Below are 20,993 nucleotides of genomic sequence, written 5' to 3'. Positions count from 1 at the left end.
TATTTTTTTACCTTTAATTTTCCTTTTGAAATCTTCCTTCCCTGGTTCAATTTTATTTTAAATTTTCCTCACTCCTACACCACTTTAAGAATTGTGTGTGAACTATGTTGAAATTAATTAATTTATTTACGATACAATATAAATATAATGAATGGAAATTTAGTTACAAAAAAAATAATAGTGATTATAATTTTGTATAACAATACTTTATATCTCTTTTTTTTTATCCCACAAATATTTAAATTTTTTAATAATTCCTTTAACATCCAATTCATCTTTAAATTAAGAGAAATAAAGCAATTTCGTTTCTAAAATCTGAATATTACAAAAATTAATTTCTTATACTAAATAAATTGTTTGTAGAAAAATATAATATAACAATTAACTTGAAAATGAATATTAAAAAATTATAAATTAACCCTTCATGTACATTTTATACCAAAAAAAAACAAAAACAATTTGCATAACAAAACACAATTTTACATTACTACTTGGGTAAAAGAAAAATAGATATATAGAAAATAATCATTATTACACATTTTATAAAACATTAAATCGATGCACTAAAAATAAAGAAGTGCACAATGATATTGAAATGATGAAATACGGTCTAATTCTCCTTTAAACTTTATTATAAGTTTATATAAATTTTTAAGATCCCTAATACGTTATATTAGAGGTGATTTATCTTCTACGATTATTAATTCTATACCAGATATTGTTGATGAGTTTTAAAATCCAATAATACCAAGACCATATCTTGATATAATAAAATCGAAAAGAAATCAAACATGAAATAGATATATATATATATAAGTAGTAAACAATTAACAATTTTTTATTATTAAAATTATAATATAAACGTAATTCAGAGGTACATTTTAAAGTATAATAGTTGGAATTTATTTAAAATTCATTATTTATCAAATGATTATTATATTTTATCAAAGGGATTAATTTTGTTAATCATCACCGGAACTTTTTTTTTATTTACACGAGTCACCTTTGAGAATTTTAGAATTGGAGAGGTTTTAGAGATTTTAGGTCTTTAATCTTTCCCTTACCTCAGATTTTTATTAATGAATTCTAACTAAATCAAAGACTTAAAGTCAAAATTTACTGAGGAGTCGACCATACTTTTTCATTATGAATTCATACTTTATAACTCATTTCTCATCCACTTATAAACATGATTCTATAAAAAAAATCCCCAGATTGGACGCAAGTTTTGTGCAAGGTATTGAAAGAACTTGCTAGTCGACTTTTATCCCTCCATAAAAAAGCCTTAGCCGAGGAGAAAGCTATTAGCTCTCTTGATAACTCTTCTACCGAGCTATCGTCCGGCGTCAAGCTAGAGCATTCTTCGGCCAACTCCCACATAATACCTATCCCTATCACCACTAATATTAATACCAGCAACATGCTGCTCAATTACAATGGTAATCCTTCCCTTCCAAATAACAACGAGTTTTACTCCAACACTAAGGAGTCGTCTAGCTTGAACAATAATGAGGTGTTCGCCAAATTTTCTAGTCTCGACTCAAATCCCATCCACAACAGTAGTTCTTCTAGCAGTATGACTAATTTAGCGACTGTCATTCATGGTAATGAGTCTCAAGTACCTCTATATCTCTCGTCCGATTTAACAGTTACCCTTAACATTTGGAATTATTTAGACTCCCTCGTGTGGTATTTATTTACGGTTTGTTTTTCTCTTTGTTATTCTTTTTATTTTTAATTAAAACCTTTTAAAATATAAAATATTATCATCAATTTTTATTTAAAAACATTATTATTTATAACATAATATTTTTAAAAAAGGTAGTCAAATTTTTTAAGTATAAAGAAAGAAAGGAAAAACAGTTATATATTTGTGCCTGTACCCGATTCGATATTAATTCAATCATCAATAATAATTTTAAAAAAAATAAATATAGGAGGGTCTTTTAGATAATCAAGAACTTTTGACCTTTATTTGTGATTTGTTGGAGAAATCGGTAGAAAAATATGACGGGGAGCTTCGCGACGAGGCTCTGGATTTTCTTTTGCCGTTCATTCTTAAAGTAATTCATATTTCAAATTTACCCACTATGATCAGATTAAAATTGATAACTAAAGGGCGAGAGATAAAAAAATGATTAAATACAAAGCTAAGTTATTATTCACAGGTTCCCTTTTAGACTTAAAATTTTTACCATTGCTAAAGAGTTAAGACACCCTTTTGATAGATTTTCCTTATTATGATTATTTTAATTTAGTTTTTGTTCGTTATTATAGTTTAGAAAGCTTCATTAAATAGCGTTAGATTTATATATAAATACGCAAAAGTCAATCTAAACTAACAATATGGTTGGTTGAGATAATATATATATATAGTACATTGTTTTAAATAATTATTCTTTTGGGTTTGTTTGCCCCCCCCCCCCCATTCGACTTTTTTTATAAAAAAAATCTAAAGTACTCGTCCAAAAGGGATTATTTTGCAGGAATATAATATTTTAATATAGATGGAAATATTTTTTATGCTTTATTCTCATTTAAGTTTGAAAGGGAAAAATCCCCATTTACCAAGGGTTATTATCAGCGAAAAGAAAATCAAATGGCTCCAAGGTAGCTGAATTGTTAATGCATGATATGCCGTGGGATTCGTCCTTCACTTCTCACAATATTTGCCTATGGAGTCAGATTTAAAACATTTTTTGAAATTTATATAGGAGAACTTTACTTCATAAGTGCTCAAATTCATATTTATCAATTGTGAGGAATCAAAGAGTGTATTCTCTTTGTTTAAAAGCTCGCATTTAAGTAATCGACATACTTTGAATCACTATTATCACTCTTGTTGCTTGTTAAAAAAGGGAAAATAATTAAGGATCGACAAATTTCCTTTTTTTTATGCCAGGTCGTGGCAAGATGGGAGTCAGGAGATTGCATGTGTGTTTATAATTAAAGTAGAGGGAACCAATGATCTCGTTATCATTGCACATTTCATTCTTAAATCAAATTAGATTTCCATAAATTTTATTTTCATAACATCCAACATAAGTATTAGAAAGAATTATGCAATAAAGGTTTAATTCAAATCATAATCTTTATTTGGGAATTCCTTAAATAATCGTTTGGTACCATAATGTTGTTATCGTAAAATTTTAATTAAATATAAATCATCTTTAATCAATTTTTTTTTATCGTTTGATATCGAAAAACTCTTTTTTATTTATTTTTAAATAAAGTTTAAACCTATTAAGAATAATTTATAAAACTTTGCAGAATTGTTAAGAATGAGTTATTTTATCATTCTGTAAAATTTCATAAAAAATCTTAGGAACTTAAGGAGTTATGATTAAATGTAAAAGTGTGCCATTTCAACCGGACCACCATGTATATCGTTCTTTCATCAATTTTATATTAGATTTTTTTTAGTATATACACAAATATTTTACATTTAACATATATATTTTATATTATGATGATTTAATTAAATCAGACACTTGGTCAATAATTAAAAATAAATTAGAAGTAAATCATAATTTGTTATGTTTACAATTTTTTTTATTAATTATCACATATTTTTTATTTTTCTCCATCATGGTTTAACCAGTGTAATACCTTTTGTTCGGTAAGACTTTGATTATCTTTTAAAATACCAATTAACGAATAAATGTCAGGATGGGCGTTTTTTGTCATTCGCTTAAGGGATTGATGGTATCCTTCGAGATGATTGTTACTACCTGAACCTTGTATCTTGTACCTATATATAACAAATGATTAATTTTTAAAAATATTATATAATTACATCGTTCAAATTTGATGAGGAAACATCATATCACAATATATCCAACTTATATCAATATATATTAAGACACTTGATAATAACTGGTCATTACCTGCCCGCAAGAATTTTCTTCTTGCGTAGAGGAAGTCCGCTCATCCTTCGAATAATGGTGTACACAATAGACTCTTTGCAGCCTAGAAATAAAATATATACAATTTAAACTTTACCCTATACTGTTTGGAAATACAAATTGTAGAGCAGATATTGCTCCTGTTTCATAATCAGTTTGTGTCATGTTTGGCAAAAAATGGATACCATTTAAGGTGTTATATTCTATTATTATTTGAAATAGCTCAATATATGACTCATTTCTTATATCTGAAGTGCATATATAATAGGGATCATACTTTGATTATACATTATATGGATAGTATAAATTTGGCTAAAATAACACGGGCCAGTGTAAAACGTCCCATTCATAAAAATGTAATTTGAATTTGATGACAAATTAACTAACGTGGCCCAGCCAAATACAATTAGTTTATTATTATTTTTTATAAGGAAATTATCACCACTGAATATTTTTATCAGGTGGGTAGTCAATACAATCGCTTCATTGCTAGTGGGAATATTAGGCGGAGTTTGTTTTAAAACATGGTTAATCGTATTTTTCACCGAAATAAATGGCGGAAGAGCTCCAGGATAATTATATATATATCTGGATCTACAGCATATTGTTGATTTAATGCCTTTAGATAGATATACATATTTGTATCTAAAGGATTTTGTTGATCAATTGCTTTTACGTGGCATTGTTTTTAATTTGCGAAATAGTATTGTATGATTTTCATGCTCATGAATTTGGGATACTGTATATCCTGAACATATTTACACGTGACTTTACAGTTTTCATTTAGACAACGATAGTATATTATATATCTGTATGTGCCATTAAATCGGCTATAAGAAAAGCTATGTTTAGCCCTATGGAGTCGGCTCCTCTTTATAGATTTTTTATGTAGTAATTTACCAAAAATACGTGTATTTGCATTAAAATATATAAGAGATTCGGCATTTTCATAATTATACATATTTTCTTAATAATATTCACCTATAATTTAGCTAAAAGAATTATGTAATATTTTTCATTTTTGAATTTAAAGGAGATGTATAGGAATTATTTGATATATTGGTAGCATCTATATTTTATATAATTAGTTTATTTGTTATAAATATTACTTTTGAAAATCAGGAATATATGGGGAAATATATTAGCAAAGAGGGAATGTGTAAACTGATTGACTTTGAGTATTACCTATTTTAAAATTTATGTTTAGATATTGTTTTATAATATGTTGTACCTAAAATTATAATATTTAAGATTTTATAATCAAATTTAACCTTGATTTGGAAGATTCGAAGATTGTTCATGAGAATGACCAGCTATTTGAGAAACATCATCTATTCAATTTTGAGTTTATTGTAGATTTTAATGAAAATATACCCATTTTTGGTAAATTATTTTATGAACATTTATAAATTTTCATATATTTAGAGACTACTTTTGTAGATACAAAAGGGCAAAACATTGCTTATCTTTTCTTTACTGATTTAATAGCACACTGGTATACAACACACTACAGTTGTCTAAGAGCAGACTGTAAAGTTACGTGTAAATATGTTCAGGGATACAGTATCCCAAATCCATGAGCATAAAAATCATACAATTTTATTTCGCAAAATAAAAACATTGCAAACCGTAAAAGAAATTTTTCAATAAAATCCTTTAGATACAAATGTGGATATCTATCTAAGGGCATTAAACTAACGATGTGCTAAAGATCCAAATATATATAGTTATCCCGGGGTCTTTCCACCATTTATTTTGGTGAAAAATACGATTAACCTTGTTTTAAAACAAACTCATCTTAAAATTTCCACTAGCAATAAGGCGATTGTATTGATCACTGACCTGATAACAACATTCATTGGTGATAATTTCCTAATTAAAAATAATAACTAATTGTATTTGGCTCTGCCGCGTTAGTTATTTTGTCATCATATTCAAAATTCATTTATATGGAAGGAGCGTTTTACATTTGCCTGCGCTTTTTTAGCCAATTTTATACTATATGTATAATCAAACTATGATCCCTATTATATGTGCACTTCTTTCAGATAAAAGGAAGGAGTCATATATTGAGCTATTTCAAATAATAATAGAGCACCTTAAATGGTATCCATTTTTTGCCGAAATGGCACAAATTGATTATGAAGCAGAAGCAATATCTGCTCTACAATTTGTATTTCCAACCATTTAGTAAAGAGTAAAGTTTAAATTGTATATATTTCTAACATATTTTATTCCTATGCTGCTTCTTTCACTTTACGCAAGCCATTTGGCGTAAAGTTTAGTATTTAGGCTTGGTAAAGCAATATAGAGAATAGCCTGGATACCATTGTTCGCTCGAAGGATAAGCCTACTACAAGAGACAAGACATTGAAATAGTTCGTGATTCTTGTGTAGATTCGTTATTATCAAGCTTCTTAATATATATAGATACAACTTGGATAAATTATGATGCTATGTTTCCTCTCAAATTTGGACGAGATAATTATTATAAATTATTTATTTTACATAAATATAAGTTTGATATAATATTATTAACATTTAATGATTTGCTTTTTATAGGTACAAAGATACAAGGTCCACGTAGTAATAATCATCTCGAGGGATACCATCATTCCCTACAGCGAATGGCAAAAAATGCCCATCCTGACATTTATTCGTTAATTTACATTTTAGAAGACAATTAAAGTCTTACTGAGACAGAGAAAAATAAAAATATGTGATAATTAATTAAAAATTGTAAATTTATCAATAATGTATGATTTCACTTCTAATTTATTTTACTTTATTGACAAAGTGTCAAATTTAATTAAATCATTATTAAAATATTTGTATATATATATATTGTTAATAAGAAATTTTTAATATAATTTGATGAAAGAGGGATATATATAAATGGTAGTCCGATTGAAATAACATACTTTTTCACTTACTCATAACTCCACTCCGTAAGTTCTTCAATTTTTTTAACGAAATTTATCAAAATGATATGCAAAGTTTTATTAATTATTCTTAATAACTTTAGAAAATATGCAATTTTATTAAAAAATTAAAAAATCAAACTAGTTTTCGTAACCAAACTATCAAATAATAGTTTGCCTTTTTAAAGGTTCCTAAGGTCAAAAGGTATTTTGACCAATTTTTGCCTTACTTTTTGAAATTCATTATTTGCATTCTCAACGTAGCGTTTGAAATCCTCAATTTCGCAATACAGTTCCTTCCTCGATACATGGAGAAAATCGGTCTCTGTTGATTCCGATATTCCCATCCTATAGTAAGCAAGCCTCAAGAGAGGTATGCTATCCAAATTAGCATAGATTATCTAAGAAATAATCTCTTTAAGTCCTTGTAGAAAAGGATTTGTCTTGATGAATACATGAATGTATTATTATTTTTATATAAAAAATAAAGTATATGAACACCTTTTGCCAATCATATTTCCACTGTCGGCGCCTTGTCTACTTTTGCGTTACGGTTTTATGCGAATACATTAATGTCTCCGATACCATTTCAGATAATTCTGCCGATGATGAATTTAGGTTTCTATTTTTATTTATTTATAATAGAATACTAATAAGAAACAATATATAATCGGAGATGCAGTCCCACTTTTTTTAGCCGATACTGGCACCAAAATCGATACCCTATCGGTTAATGCTACCGATACTCGTTAGCAAAAAATAGTCATGTAGTTTATTTTATTGAAAAAAACTGATATAATTCATTTTTTTATATTCATTTATAATTAATTTATAAAAGTTAGGAAAATTTTTTTATCAGTTTATTGTTTGATTTTTTAAAAAATAAATAGTATCGATCGATATGATACAGGCCGCCATCTTTAATTTTCTTTAAAATTCAAAATTCACATAGAATAGGTTTAAAAAAACTGGTATTTTATTTAAAATTTAATAGCAATCAATTCTTAATTTATATCATCATCATTGTTATAATATTTGTTATTTATAAATTTTAACCACTCTTACAATCAATCTATAAAATAAACTTTTTAGCTTTCGTTTTCACGATTGCCTTCACCACCGCAATGCCATCCTAAATCTGAGCAATATAATACGGACGGCTACTTTACGCTGCCCTTCCAGCTTGGTATGGAACGGGGTTTGGGACTGGACAAGCTCGCTGACCGGTACCGACCTTTCCCTAACAAATCCGATCTATTTAAAAGGGTCACCGCTTGATAAATTGCCTATCGAACCATCCAAATTGCCGACCCCTAACTACGCTGGAAATTATGACTCAGTTTTTTTTATTTTAATGCACGCACCACAACCATAGTTTTTTTTTAATTTTTGAGCCAATCTAAATTCTACTCTTTAATTTTAGAAAATATATTTTTTTGGAAAATGATTAATTAAATATGAATTTAAAGTAAAATAACATTTTTTTATAGTTCGATTTTTTATTATATTTCTGAAATGAAATCGTAAATTAAATATTATGACCCGATTTGTTTATCAAAAAGTTTCAATTCAATAAGGTTAAAACTCAAAATTTGTAAAAATGATCTTTGGCGATGTAATCAAAATATATAATTTTACTTTTATGTTCTATTTCATTGTTAGCAATATAGTTATGTAATAGCTAAAAATTGGCTAATTTAGTTCAATCTATAGGTGGATGTCAAAACATCTGTTAAACATTGAGGCGCGAGTAATTTATTTATGCTTTCTCTCAAAAAAACTCCACGACTAAGGTAATAATTTTCCGCTAAAAACGATTTGTTTTTTAGCCCACGAAAACTGTTGAAATAGAGCAAATAACCAGCTATAATTAACCTCAGGGTTCGGACCAAATAATAAATTAATTTTTAAGATAAAAAATGTTTTTTGTCTCATCCAAAGTTTTAATTGACCAATTAACTTCTTTAAATGCTGAATCTACAGGCAGCCCTGACAATTTATTATCTTAACACTTCTCAGACACACCCCCACCTTAAAAAACTCTTTAAAACGGCTTGGACACACTCCTATAAGCAAATTCCTTTGTATTTCTCTTATCGAACCCACAATCTGAGGAACTTACCAAAAAAAGGCTTCGTTCGAGCCTTAGTTGGCACTTAGCAGTGTCTCATATATTTCATATTTTTTATTATTACCGAGTTTTATTTTCTAAAAATAATCACTATGAATATTTATTTATAGATGAAAAACGCTTTATTAGATAAAGAACGATTAATAAAAAAACGCAGCACGATGGCCGAAAATTTATGGGCTTTGGGCAAAAATAAACCATCATGCATAGGTTAGAAAAATAAATATAATATTATTGATAGACATCAGAGATACTTATTTTATTAGAGTCACTTAAAAACAATAATCTCTAAATGGTTTTTAAAATATTATCTTTATTTTCCGGTCTGCTGCCTTATGATAAGACATAATTTTGATTATAAAGTAAATATCAATCAAAGATAATCACCATCTAGAAAATTTTATCTTTGAGCAAAACATTATTACGCCTTATATAAAAGCTAGCTACGCAGCATTAGAATTGGTTTGTATTAATTTTTTTAAAACGTTATTAATATCATCCAGGTAAAGTCATCAACGTTATAATAGACGTGCTTCATGCATTGGACCATCACGATTATAATAAATGTGAAAAGGATAATTGTTTGAAATCGCTATACGATAAAATCTTTTCTCCCTTCCCTCATTCATATAGCCATTCTTCGCAGGACTTAATCAGAGTTTAATATTTTTATAAAATAATATTTATTAGAAAGAATAATTTTCCTTTAAAATTTCATTGGTGGTTTAGAATTTTGAGATTTACCACAATCTGACATCAACTAATGTAAAATTGACAAAAATTATGAAAAGATATATCTTAATGCAATTCCCAAATTAAAAATAATTATAGTCAAATATGAAAGTTAAGTTTTAAACATATCAAACAAGTTATGAGGAATAATTACCTTTTAAAATACAATTGTTTTTTACTTCTTTATTTTTGTAAATTTTGAAATATAATTATATGATTAAAAAGTTGGTTCATAAACAAGAAGAACCAGTCATCTTTATTATGTGTCAATGGGCAATAACTTTACACCGGAGTGGGGCCCATAGGTCTTTGGTCATTGCCAACCTTTTTGCTATGAGACTTAATCATTTGGATGCTTTGGTATATATAATATATTTTTTTAAATTGAATTTTGTTGAATAAATTATTAATACAAATATAATATATAAATGCAATGCATTGCCTATTTAAAATTATGTGTTAAAGAGTCATCTTATAATAATGTGTTGACAATATCCTTTTTAAACGATACCTGTAAAATATATCAAGATACCCATACAATCTTTAATGTATCCATGAAGGTACGCTGAAAAAAATATAACTAACTCTTTTTGACGCATAATCTGAATGGCATTTATTTTTATAAAAATTAAATTGGAATATTGTAAATATTACGTAACAATTATTATAAATATATATATATACATATAACAATTTAAACAAAAGTTAGATGATAACAGCGATATGTCGGAATCTGGCTTTAACGAAGAAGAAGAAGGAGGCCTAGCCTGTAACCCGAAACCCTTGGCTGCTCCTATACTCCAAAAAATACTTATTAAATTTTTGGACTTATACGCCCCTATTTTATCTGGTTTAAAAAAATTTCTATATGTTATAAAGAAATAATCAAATCGTGAAATTAGGAAAACAGAATTATTAATTAAACTTTTTTTAATAATCACCCCCCCCCCCCTATTTCAAATTTTTAAGGGCCGTTTGGATTTTGTTAAGAAAGATAGCCACAATGATGAAACATTTTGAATTAGGAATTTGGCAGAGAGAAACCGATTTATAAAAGGTCATCGTAGGCGAGCACCTATAGAGGTTTTAATTATATTAAAAATAAATTCCTTTTTTTCTTAAAAGAAAACAATCCTTCTATGGTAATGTTTTCGAATTTGGTAATATTTTTTGGGGAATTAATCCGCTTGAATATATTTGATTATGATGGCTACATTAAAATTCTCATTTGCCGAGGCGATTTGGATACATCAGATTTGCGTTACCCCGCTTGGGCTAAATACATGAGCTCTAAAACTTTAAAAAAGGTTATTTTGTTTCAATTTTATTATAAGCATTATAGTAGTATTAATTTGGTATAAATTCTTAATTTTATTATATATTTTTTTTAATTTAAAAACATATGTAATGCTAATTCATTACTGGTTTTCAAAAGTAAAAGTTAAAAATTCAGCTTAGAACATAGCAAAAAAAAGCACTAATATTAGTATAATTTTTATAGTTTTATATCTGTAAAATAATCTAATATTTTGAAAGATTTGTTTTTTAGAATATAAATATTTATTTTGTTTAAGGTATTATCTACAATTCCAAATAAGCCAACTAAGGAAAACCAAATTAGCTTTGATAAAACCAATAATATGCATATTACTGGTAATTTTTTAAATATATATATATATACTCTAGATTTTGATTAACATATTATTTATACAGTTTTAATAATTTAAATTAACATTTTTTAGTTGACGCTTTTAAATGATTAGAAAATCAGAAAGTGATAAATATATATATCATTACCAACTTATCCAAAACCCGTTATTTAAATTTAACCCTGTATTGCATATAATATCAAAAAATATAACAAAGTGGTCAAACCATATATTTTCTTACTTACTACACCCAAATTAAGAAAAGTAAAATTTTTTTAATTCGTTGTTTTTGTTAACCAATAATAAAAAAAACTATTTTAAATAGAATAAATTAGAATTAAAAGATTAAATTATTGTGAATTGTATTCTATCAACTTTTATCTAATAGTAATTATACTTGAAAAATATTGCATTATTTTTTTAAAAATATTTCGAATGATTTAAAAGTCCAATAGACCTTAATCGTGGATTATATAAAAATGAGGGGAAATTCTAATTGTAAAATAGATTTCTGCAACAACATGTCAATTGAAAATTCATAAAATTATCGTTCTATAAATTATTTATTCATTTGTTATTTATTATTTATTATTGCGCCTAACCTATTCTTTAATTTAGGCTATATAAAACATTTTTAAGGATTATATAAAAAAAATATGAAAATTGACTCATAAATACAGTAATTGGACACAGAACAATGGAATATGTTCTCTATTCAGGTGAATCCTGGTTCGAAATGAACAATGATAATGTTAGGGATGTTGTAATAAGAAATAAAAATGAAGCCTTTCATAGCGATTGCTTAAAATGAACTGTTAGATATCTAGAGACCATTATGATATAAGAATTTATGAGTTCAAAAGTTGTTAGAAGTTTGGCCTTTGTAAACGGCATATTAAACATTTTAAAATATCAATAAATTCACCCAATCATCAATGTCCGATGTATTTCAATATTATAGGGAACCATATAATACTTTGAAATCGGTTAAAAAATGGTTATATGACAGAAGGATTAATATTTTGGATGGCCAGCATCGTCCCCTCTGTTAAATCCAATTAAAACTTTAAGGGAAGTTACGAAGACAACAATTTAAAATCCGCTTTACTAAGGTGATTCTAAAGAAAACTATAGAGGATATATTTATTTATATTATACGGGAATTATAGGTAAACGCCTTTATAAAAGCGAATGGAGATGTAACGAAATATTAACATATGGACAATTATTTGTGATTAATGGACGTAATTTATGAAGCCCTTTTATATTTTATTTTTAAATGGATTTTTATATAAATTAATAAAATTTTATAAAAAAATATATATATATATATATATTAGGTTTTAATTGAGTATTATTATTTTTATATCGAAATTTCAAATGCATAAAATAAAAAAAATTGCGAATAGATAGACATATATATGAAGATAAATAGTATTATAGTGTTTTTACTACTTTGAAATATCACTTCAAATATTTTGCCAACAAATTTATTAAATAAGTATTTTCCGATATTATTTATATACTAGATACGCAATACGGGTTTAATTATTAAGATTACCAATAATTAATTATTTCATTTCGAATTAATGAATGTTCGTTTTTTTTAAAAAAATCAAACATTTTCATTCTTTACACTTTTAATCAATAATCATAAAATTTTCCGATGAAATACAATTTTTGTAGCTTCTTTTCTTTTATAATGTTTTCGTATTTTTAATTGTAAATTATTGATATTGATACATATAAAACACCATAGACACCGAAATCTAATTACCATTCTAAATTACAATATATTCGGTGGGTTAAATATTTGTCTTTAAATTTTATCATTATTTTTTCTAATAATTCGAATATTGTATGTTTCAAATAATTTGTAAAACAATTCAAATAATTAATTCACACTCCTTTATTACGTAAGATACGAGATTTATCTAAATCATTCTCTCATAGGTATATACTATATATTGACAAATTTGACCCCTTAATAAATATGAGCACTTATGGTTTTTAATCACACTTTTTTGTCCCAAATGATTTCAGATTTATTAAAATTTTAATTTTAAGCTAAAATACTAATTAAAAAGGTTCTCACAATAGAAAGTTATATTGAGTTTAATTTAGTTATACATTTTAATGTAAATTAATTATATCTAAATATTCAGACTCCCCTAACGTGTTCATCCATCCATTCGCTTTGGCTGGTTTTTGTTCCTCTTCTCTCTCTCTTACTTCCCCTTTTACTCCCTCTCCCGCTTCTCCCAATCATCCCAGTCTCTCAAGGAATCCGAATTGTAACCTTCATACTACTACCGAAGAAAATTTCTCTCAAAATAACAATAATATTCGCGCTTTTTCTAAACATTATCAATACCTTTACCACTTTCCCGTTTTCGCTTCACGCGACGTAACCACTCGCCGTAAGACTCTGTTTGGTATAGGACACATGGCGACTCGCGTTAAACGAGATATCGACACGCTATCATCTGCTATAATTCCGATCCGCGTTCCTCTATTTCAAAGTTTGTTATATTTAAATGATGATGCGACATGCTAATTATTAATTACGTTTTTTAAAAATAATAATAGGTATAATTTAAAATCAGAGATTTTAATAATTTATTTGATAATTTAACAAATGCATTTTTTAATAAAATTATGATTAAATTGCTTGATTATTATAAGGTTCTCGCTTCATCATCGAATTGAGATTGTATCATAATCTTATCTTTATGAGGCCCCCTCCAATTTAAACCTTTGTATTTAATATATTTAAAATATTTAATTGTACTTTTATGTAATAAAATATTAACGTTTTATAATTATTTTGATTATACTTATATATTTTTTTGTTTTTCTCCAACTATGGACTTTTTTCATCAGTAAGAATTTTAAACTTCTTAAGAGGCTACTGTAACGGGTAGTTTGATACCTTTATCAATTAGTATATTAAAAAAAAATACATGTTCCTTTTTTTTATAAAAATAACAAGCAAATAGTTACTGAAATATTAGGAAAAATTAATGGAAAAATGTTTTTTTAAAAGAATAACTTTTACACGAATACAGCAAAAACATTCACTTTTTAAAAATATTAAATAAATTTGATAAAAAAGCCACAAAAATATAACAATTAAAAAAAAATAATTATCACATCTGGATTGAAATTTTATTTATTTGTATTTTTTGTTGTTTTGTTAATTTAAAATTTCTGTTTTCTTAAATTGATCGGAGTTAGAACTTTATAATAATAAGGCCATGATATTATATTAGAATGGAATGATAGGGCATCGAATTTAATGTAAACATTTAATCATTTTTGCCAAAATTTTAATTATTTATATTCATTTTTATAAATATATACTTAAATAAAAGTATAGGTAATAATTATTATTCAAAAAATATCATTTATAAATAATTTTTGGAAAACACATATAATGTATACTTTTCTTCATCGTCTAATGGCGCTTTTCCAGGTTTACTTGGTTAAGCCAGCTTTCTCTGATCCCTTTTCTCTACTTTTGACAATCCTAGTGATAGCTATTTAGTAAGACCCATTATTCTCATGTCATCCATTTCATTTACGCATAGATTCCATGTCAAATCGATCAAAAAAGGCCCATTTTCGACCGACCCCTTTTAAAATTGTTAAAAATTTCTGGAATTATTTAGAAGGGGAAATAAAAGAGAAAGCCGTTTATTTTAGCTCGCTAGCACACCTGGTTCTTGATGAGATATAGGGGCTTATAGGTACAAAAAAGAGCCAATTTGGAATCTGTAAAATTTTTAAAATGCTTATATCTCAAGAAATATTTATAGTAAAGTATAATATAATATATCATATTGTAGGTAAATAAAATCTCTAAAGGACTATCAAAATAAAATAAAAATTGAAGCCAATTTGAGTCTTTAACTTCCGGTTTACCTATAATGCTTTACCTGTATTTTTAAGCAAAAAAGGGAGTTTGTTTTCGAAATTTTTTTATTGCTTTTTATTTAGACACCTTTTATAAATATATGTATGATGTCAAAACCTTGGCGACGCTATCGACTCTTCCAAAATATACATTTTTATCAAAAATCGTAAAAAAAAATAGATGGCGCTAATGTTTAAAAAATATTATTTCTAAAAATGAAAATATTTATAAGTTTATAAGAAATGCGATAAAATTTTCCAGTTCTGCTCCCCCCCCCACCATCCTTAAATTTTTTTACATATTTTAGATCTCTGCTTTACTACTATAACAGCGAATGACTTTTTGGCACGATAATGTATACCAGCTGCATTAAAAAAGAATTTATATTTTAGACATATTATCGATTATATTTTACGATAATAATATTTTAAAAAATTAAAAGTTTAAAACAATCTCTCTTTCTGTTTAATATAATTTTTTTTTCGATCAGATTAATTTTAAACAAGCCATATTCTAGGTTCAAATTAAATAAAATTTTATTCTATATAAAAGATGGATATACCAAATATTAAAATATCAAGATGTTGTAACCCATTTAATTTACAAAAACATGCATATTATCGCAAAAATCTAAGAAAGATTCAACCTTAGATGACCAAAAACAATTTACCAATCAATTTAAATATGCTAATATGCTCTTCATGCCGATAAAAATTAGCAAAGCTTCCTTATAATGACAATGATATTGATTCTCCTCCTCATATAGTTAATCAAGAGGCAATTGAAAACATTAATATATCCCTACAATCAATTGGGGAATCTCCCATTAAAATAAAACGCTTACGTGAAAAGAAATATCCAAATACCAAAATGTTTTTTTGGTGATTGTGCTCAATGCCCTGGATCTTCTAATTTAAAGGCCATGATAAGTGAAATATTATATTCAATTGATATCGAATATATTATTACCTACAAGCAATGGGTAACAACAGATCGTACAGATCTTTTAACTATCACTTCATCAACCTTTAATTTTTTAGAAACGCTTTTCGAAAAGCTAAATATTTTACTATTACACTCATTCATAACAAAGCAGCAAACAATATTCATGAATTCTCTTAAAATTAATTTAAAGGAAGGAGAATATATCGTGCAGGCAGATTTTGCTGAAAATTATGCCTTTGTGGTTCAAGATGAAGTACAGGGATTTCACTGGAATAAATCTCAAGTTACCATTCATCCTTTTGTCATTTATTACAAGTCACTTAATAATTTAAATCATTTAAGTTTCGTAATAATATCTGAATCTCTCGTTCATAATACAATTGCGGTTCATATATTCCAAAAATATTTAGTTCAATACTTAACAAAGAAATTTCAATGCCTGCCAAAAAAATTCTTCTATTTTTCAGATGGAGCAGCAGCTCAATATAAAAATCGGAAAAATTTAATCAATCTTTGCCACCATGAATATGATTTCGAGATAAAAGCTGAGTGGCATTTCTGGGCTACATCTCATGGCAAATCAGCTTGTGACGGGGGTCGGAGGTACCGTCAAGCGTTTAGTGGCTAGAGCAAGTTTACAAAGACCTACTTCAGAACAAATAACTTCTCCTAAAGAGTTTTTTGCCTATTGTAAGGAAAATATAAAAGGTATATGATTTATAATTTATTAATATATATATTATAATTTTTTTATTAAGGAATAGAGTTCTCCTATATTATGGAAGATGAATATGAGAAAGAACAAATAATTTTAAAAGAGAGATTCGACAAAGCCCGTACTATACCAGGGACGCAAAAATTTCATGCTTTTTATCCAATTTCTCAGGATAAAATTGAAACAAAATTTTATTCTAATTCAACAGAATCGCAAATATTAAATATAACATTTCACAAATTTTAAATTATGGAATGAATATGATTGTCTATCTCTATTTCTATATTATTAATATGAATGAATAATAAAAAAATTATACAAAAGATTTTATTATTGGAAATATATTACATTATTAAGTGTCTAATGGGCATTTACCCACACTGCCCCTCAATTTATTTAGTATATTTAATAGAAATTTAAAATATTTTTAGTATAAAAAGTGAAAATATCCGTTTTATTGATAAGTTTGCAGCAAAATTTTAACCAAAATCCGTAATTTCATAAAGCGCCATCTATTATTTTTTTAAATTTTTGGAGTCGATAGCGTCGCCAAAGTTTTGACATCCTATATATATTTATAAAAGGTGTCTAAATAAAAAGCAATAAAAAAATTTCGAAAACAAACTCCCTTTTTTGCTTAAAAATACAGGTAAAGCATTTTAGATAAACCGGAAGTTAAAGATTCAAATTGGCGCCAATTTTTATTATTTTTTGATAGCCTTTTAGAGATTATTTTTACCTACAATATGATATATTATATATCTTTTTACTATAAATAGTTCTTGAGATATAAGCTTTTTAAAAATTTTACAGATTCCAAAGTGGCTCTTTTTTGTACCTATGAGCCCCTATATCTCGGGAACCATGTGTGCTAGAGAGCTAAAATAAACGGCTTTCTCATTTATTTACCCTTCTAAATAATTCCAGAAATTTTTAACAATTTTAAAAGGGGTCGGTCGAATCGTGATCGATTTGACGTGGAATGGCCCATAGGCGTATCCAGGATTTTCTATGGGAGGGCACAATTTATTGTTTTTCCGTCATAAATTTTATTGGAAATCTTTAAGCCCACTTATTATAGACCTTTAGCTATATTATTAATAATTTTGGTTTTCACTTTATATAAAAATGCTTTTTTCTAGAATTTTGAATTATAGTCGTTATTTTAAAAATTATTAAACTTTTCTTATTTTTCTCTCAGATTATTGTTTATCGTGATATATTTATTTTTTGGCAGGAGGGAGGAAATTTTATAAAAATGATATTACTAGAACAGGCTAATTTTCTTCCCACCCTAAACTCTTAGTAGTCACCCAGAGATGTTGCCACATCCCCGCCACATTGAGGCAGAAGGTAGGATTTTAGAGTAGATAAAATGCATACAATAAATTAAACATATTATACAAAATTATTTACCTATTGATGAATAAGATACGACAAAACACAACTCTACTCAAAACCCTTTAGATGTTTTACGAGTTTTCTCTTGTTTTCCTATTGCTGACAAATGGCGCGCCACGACCCGGGCCTTAAAATTTTTTGTTGCCACCCTTCGTAAATTTGCCGATGCGCGTTCAGATTTATTACCATGCCTACGCTCCACAGCGCGTTTATTCGAATTAGCACATGCTTGTGGGAACCATGCTGCTATCACCAATGCCGCATCAGACGCTCTTCTAGAACTCGCTCATGTTCACAGGCATGTGATAGACGCAATTAAAGCCGTCCGAACACCAATAGGTCAACAGCAGAGTCACGTCAATGATGCCGCCATAATGGCGGACTGGGGCTTTTATCCAGTTAAACTATGTGCCCAGCTGACTGGGACATTGAGGTTTCACTTTTCGAGATTCGTAACCTTAGCCCAACCACTGCCAAACATTGTTACATTCCCAAATGGTAGTGAGAATAACGATGTTATACGCGTTTTTCGTAGTGTATTGGCCTTTTGTCGCGAGATAGGTGAGGTGCCACAGGGCTCTTGCTCATTTATGCGTTCTATTTATAGCTTCGTGTACGATTTGTGGAGTTCTTGCTACGTGTTGCGGGAAGCCTCGCCTAGTTGGAACAAAGTTGTATTGGAGGTGGCCGTGCCCTTGATGGCCGAAATTAAACGCACAATGTATGGAATAGTCGCCCCCGCGCCATCTCCGCCCACCCTACACCATCCATGGTGGGACCCTTTTTACCTGATAAGTCATATCCAGTACTGGAGCTTGGCCAGCTCAGCAGCACCCCATAATTTCAAGTTGGACAGAGCTAGTTTTCATGACTCGTACCGTGTGGTAGCCTCACTTGAAGACAAGGACGAATCTTATGCTAGTGCCTTGGGGCAACTCGACGGCCACCCATCTAAAAGGTACAGCTTCGTTTGCAACTCGCTCCTTACGATGATGGGCCGGCTCGTTTCTGACCCTCCCCATTTACAACACGAGACGATGGACATTGCTAAATGTGGTTCTATGCATTACGAGACACTAGCTGATCTACGAGTTCTGATCAGGTTTTGCGCCGAGGTCACTTGCCAATATCAGAACCCCAAAAACTTGGCAGCAGCTGGGGCAGATTCCCTCGGTTTCTCTACTGCCAAGCGTACTAATAAGAAAAACAATTCCCTCAAACATCAAATTTCTACTTCTCTGGACTCATCTACCTTCCCGCTTCCTCCCTCTTCCATCGGTAACCCGCCTCTTTTCAACGGTGAATGGCTCGGAGCTTTCAAGGCCCTTTGTTGTCCCACCCACCATATGCACCATCAACATGCTCAACTACAACACCCTCATTTCCAATCTTCACCTCTTAACGCCTCTACTCTAGCGGGAGGAACTAGCAGTGTGGGCTACAACAATTTTGTAGTAGTAGCCCGTAACTTGACCAAAGCCTTCTCTGAATCGGGTCGTCTTGATAAACTGATGCTTTTCTACGACGCTCTGGCCACCCTTTGTCTAACCCTCGTTCTTCGGCATATTTTCTCGCTCGAAGACTTCATTAAGCATGTTGCCCTGCCTTCGCTGCTAGCTGCCGCATGCCCTCCTCCACCCGCCGCTTCTAATCAACGTTCCGATACTATACCCGCAAATTCTGTTCTTAGTCCAGAATTGGACTCTCTGGATGAGAATGGTGAGCACTCTAACCCAATTACTTTTAACCGTCCCCTGAAGGACATTCCTGCCGAGTCAGGGGCTCGTTTAACTTGCTATCTACTATACCGTCTTTTTAAATCTTTTCCCGCTTCTCGTTTTACTGATCATACCGATCCCCGAGATGCCTCTGCCTTGGTCTCCGATTCCAAATTGGTCCGTATATTCCAACAATCGTATTGTAATAATACACCAGAAAATCGAATCAAAGTCCAAAATACTACCCAAAATGATGATTTTGGTATATCGATTAATGTTCCAAATAATGTTTTCGACGAACCCACTCAAGCCACAAATAATTACTTGGCTCACTCCAACAATAGTGACTCGATCATAATGCATAACAGTCATGAAAAAATTTCGGACAACATCAATTCCGCTAGCAACTCGCCTGTCGAAGTTTCTAATATAAAAGTAATGAATATTCCTTACGATATAATCACGCTTTTAACTCGAGACATAACTACAACCCAGGAACCTACTTCTAACACAATTTTAGAAAAACACGAAGATGAACTTAGGTCATTCGCCGATATTTTTGACGAAATGTACGAGCGGCAGAACCTGATCTCTTACCAGCATGGCATATCTATAGGAGCTCTTCTCGCCGTTTTCAAAGCGCTAATATTAAGTTATTTTCCATTTATTTTTAATTTAAAATTTAGGATTATTCAATGTTAAAAGAGGATTGCTTTTGAGCTCTTCCTGGGGGAACTCATTCGGTACCAAAACAAATTTGTTAGTTCGCAACATATTAAGTAGCCGTGCTAGAGTAAAAAAAATAATAATTGAATTTAGGAAGCATATTCGATAAACATTTTGCTAAATTAGGAAAATTTTATTAAAATAATTTAATTTAAACCTTAAGAAACATTTTTTTTATAACATTATTTCGTTATATATTAAAACCGGAAGTTCAAGGGGCTGAATTTCTTTTGA

General features: G+C 28.9%; 1 protein-coding gene across 2 annotated transcripts in view; it reads left to right on the top strand.

The window, feature by feature from the left end:
• Nucleotides 1-20,993, top strand: part of LOC135924852 (mediator of RNA polymerase II transcription subunit 12-like) — a 53,849-nt gene that overhangs the window by 14,129 nt on the left and 18,727 nt on the right. For both annotated transcript variants that reach the window (XM_065459974.1, XM_065459973.1), the window contains exons 6-17: nt 1,215-1,702; nt 1,938-2,063; nt 7,317-7,444; nt 7,919-8,165; nt 9,068-9,167; nt 9,461-9,615; nt 9,915-10,049; nt 10,395-10,539; nt 10,815-10,996; nt 11,264-11,342; nt 13,504-13,860; nt 18,346-20,685. In XM_065459974.1, the coding sequence (XP_065316046.1) occupies nt 1,215-1,702; nt 1,938-2,063; nt 7,317-7,444; nt 7,919-8,165; nt 9,068-9,167; nt 9,461-9,615; nt 9,915-10,049; nt 10,395-10,539; nt 10,815-10,996; nt 11,264-11,342; nt 13,504-13,860; nt 18,346-20,685 (4,482 nt within the window). The remainder of the gene's footprint in view (nt 1-1,214; nt 1,703-1,937; nt 2,064-7,316; nt 7,445-7,918; nt 8,166-9,067; nt 9,168-9,460; nt 9,616-9,914; nt 10,050-10,394; nt 10,540-10,814; nt 10,997-11,263; nt 11,343-13,503; nt 13,861-18,345; nt 20,686-20,993) is intronic.

The sequence above is a fragment of the Gordionus sp. m RMFG-2023 genome, chromosome 2, assembly GCF_954871325.1.
Source record: "Gordionus sp. m RMFG-2023 chromosome 2, tfGorSpeb1-WG-v2, whole genome shotgun sequence".
Classification (NCBI taxonomy): Eukaryota; Metazoa; Nematomorpha; class Gordioida; order Chordodea; family Parachordodidae; genus Gordionus; species Gordionus sp. m RMFG-2023.
The sequence above is the reverse complement of the archived record's forward strand: the minus strand, read 5'-3'. Positions and strand labels throughout refer to the sequence as shown.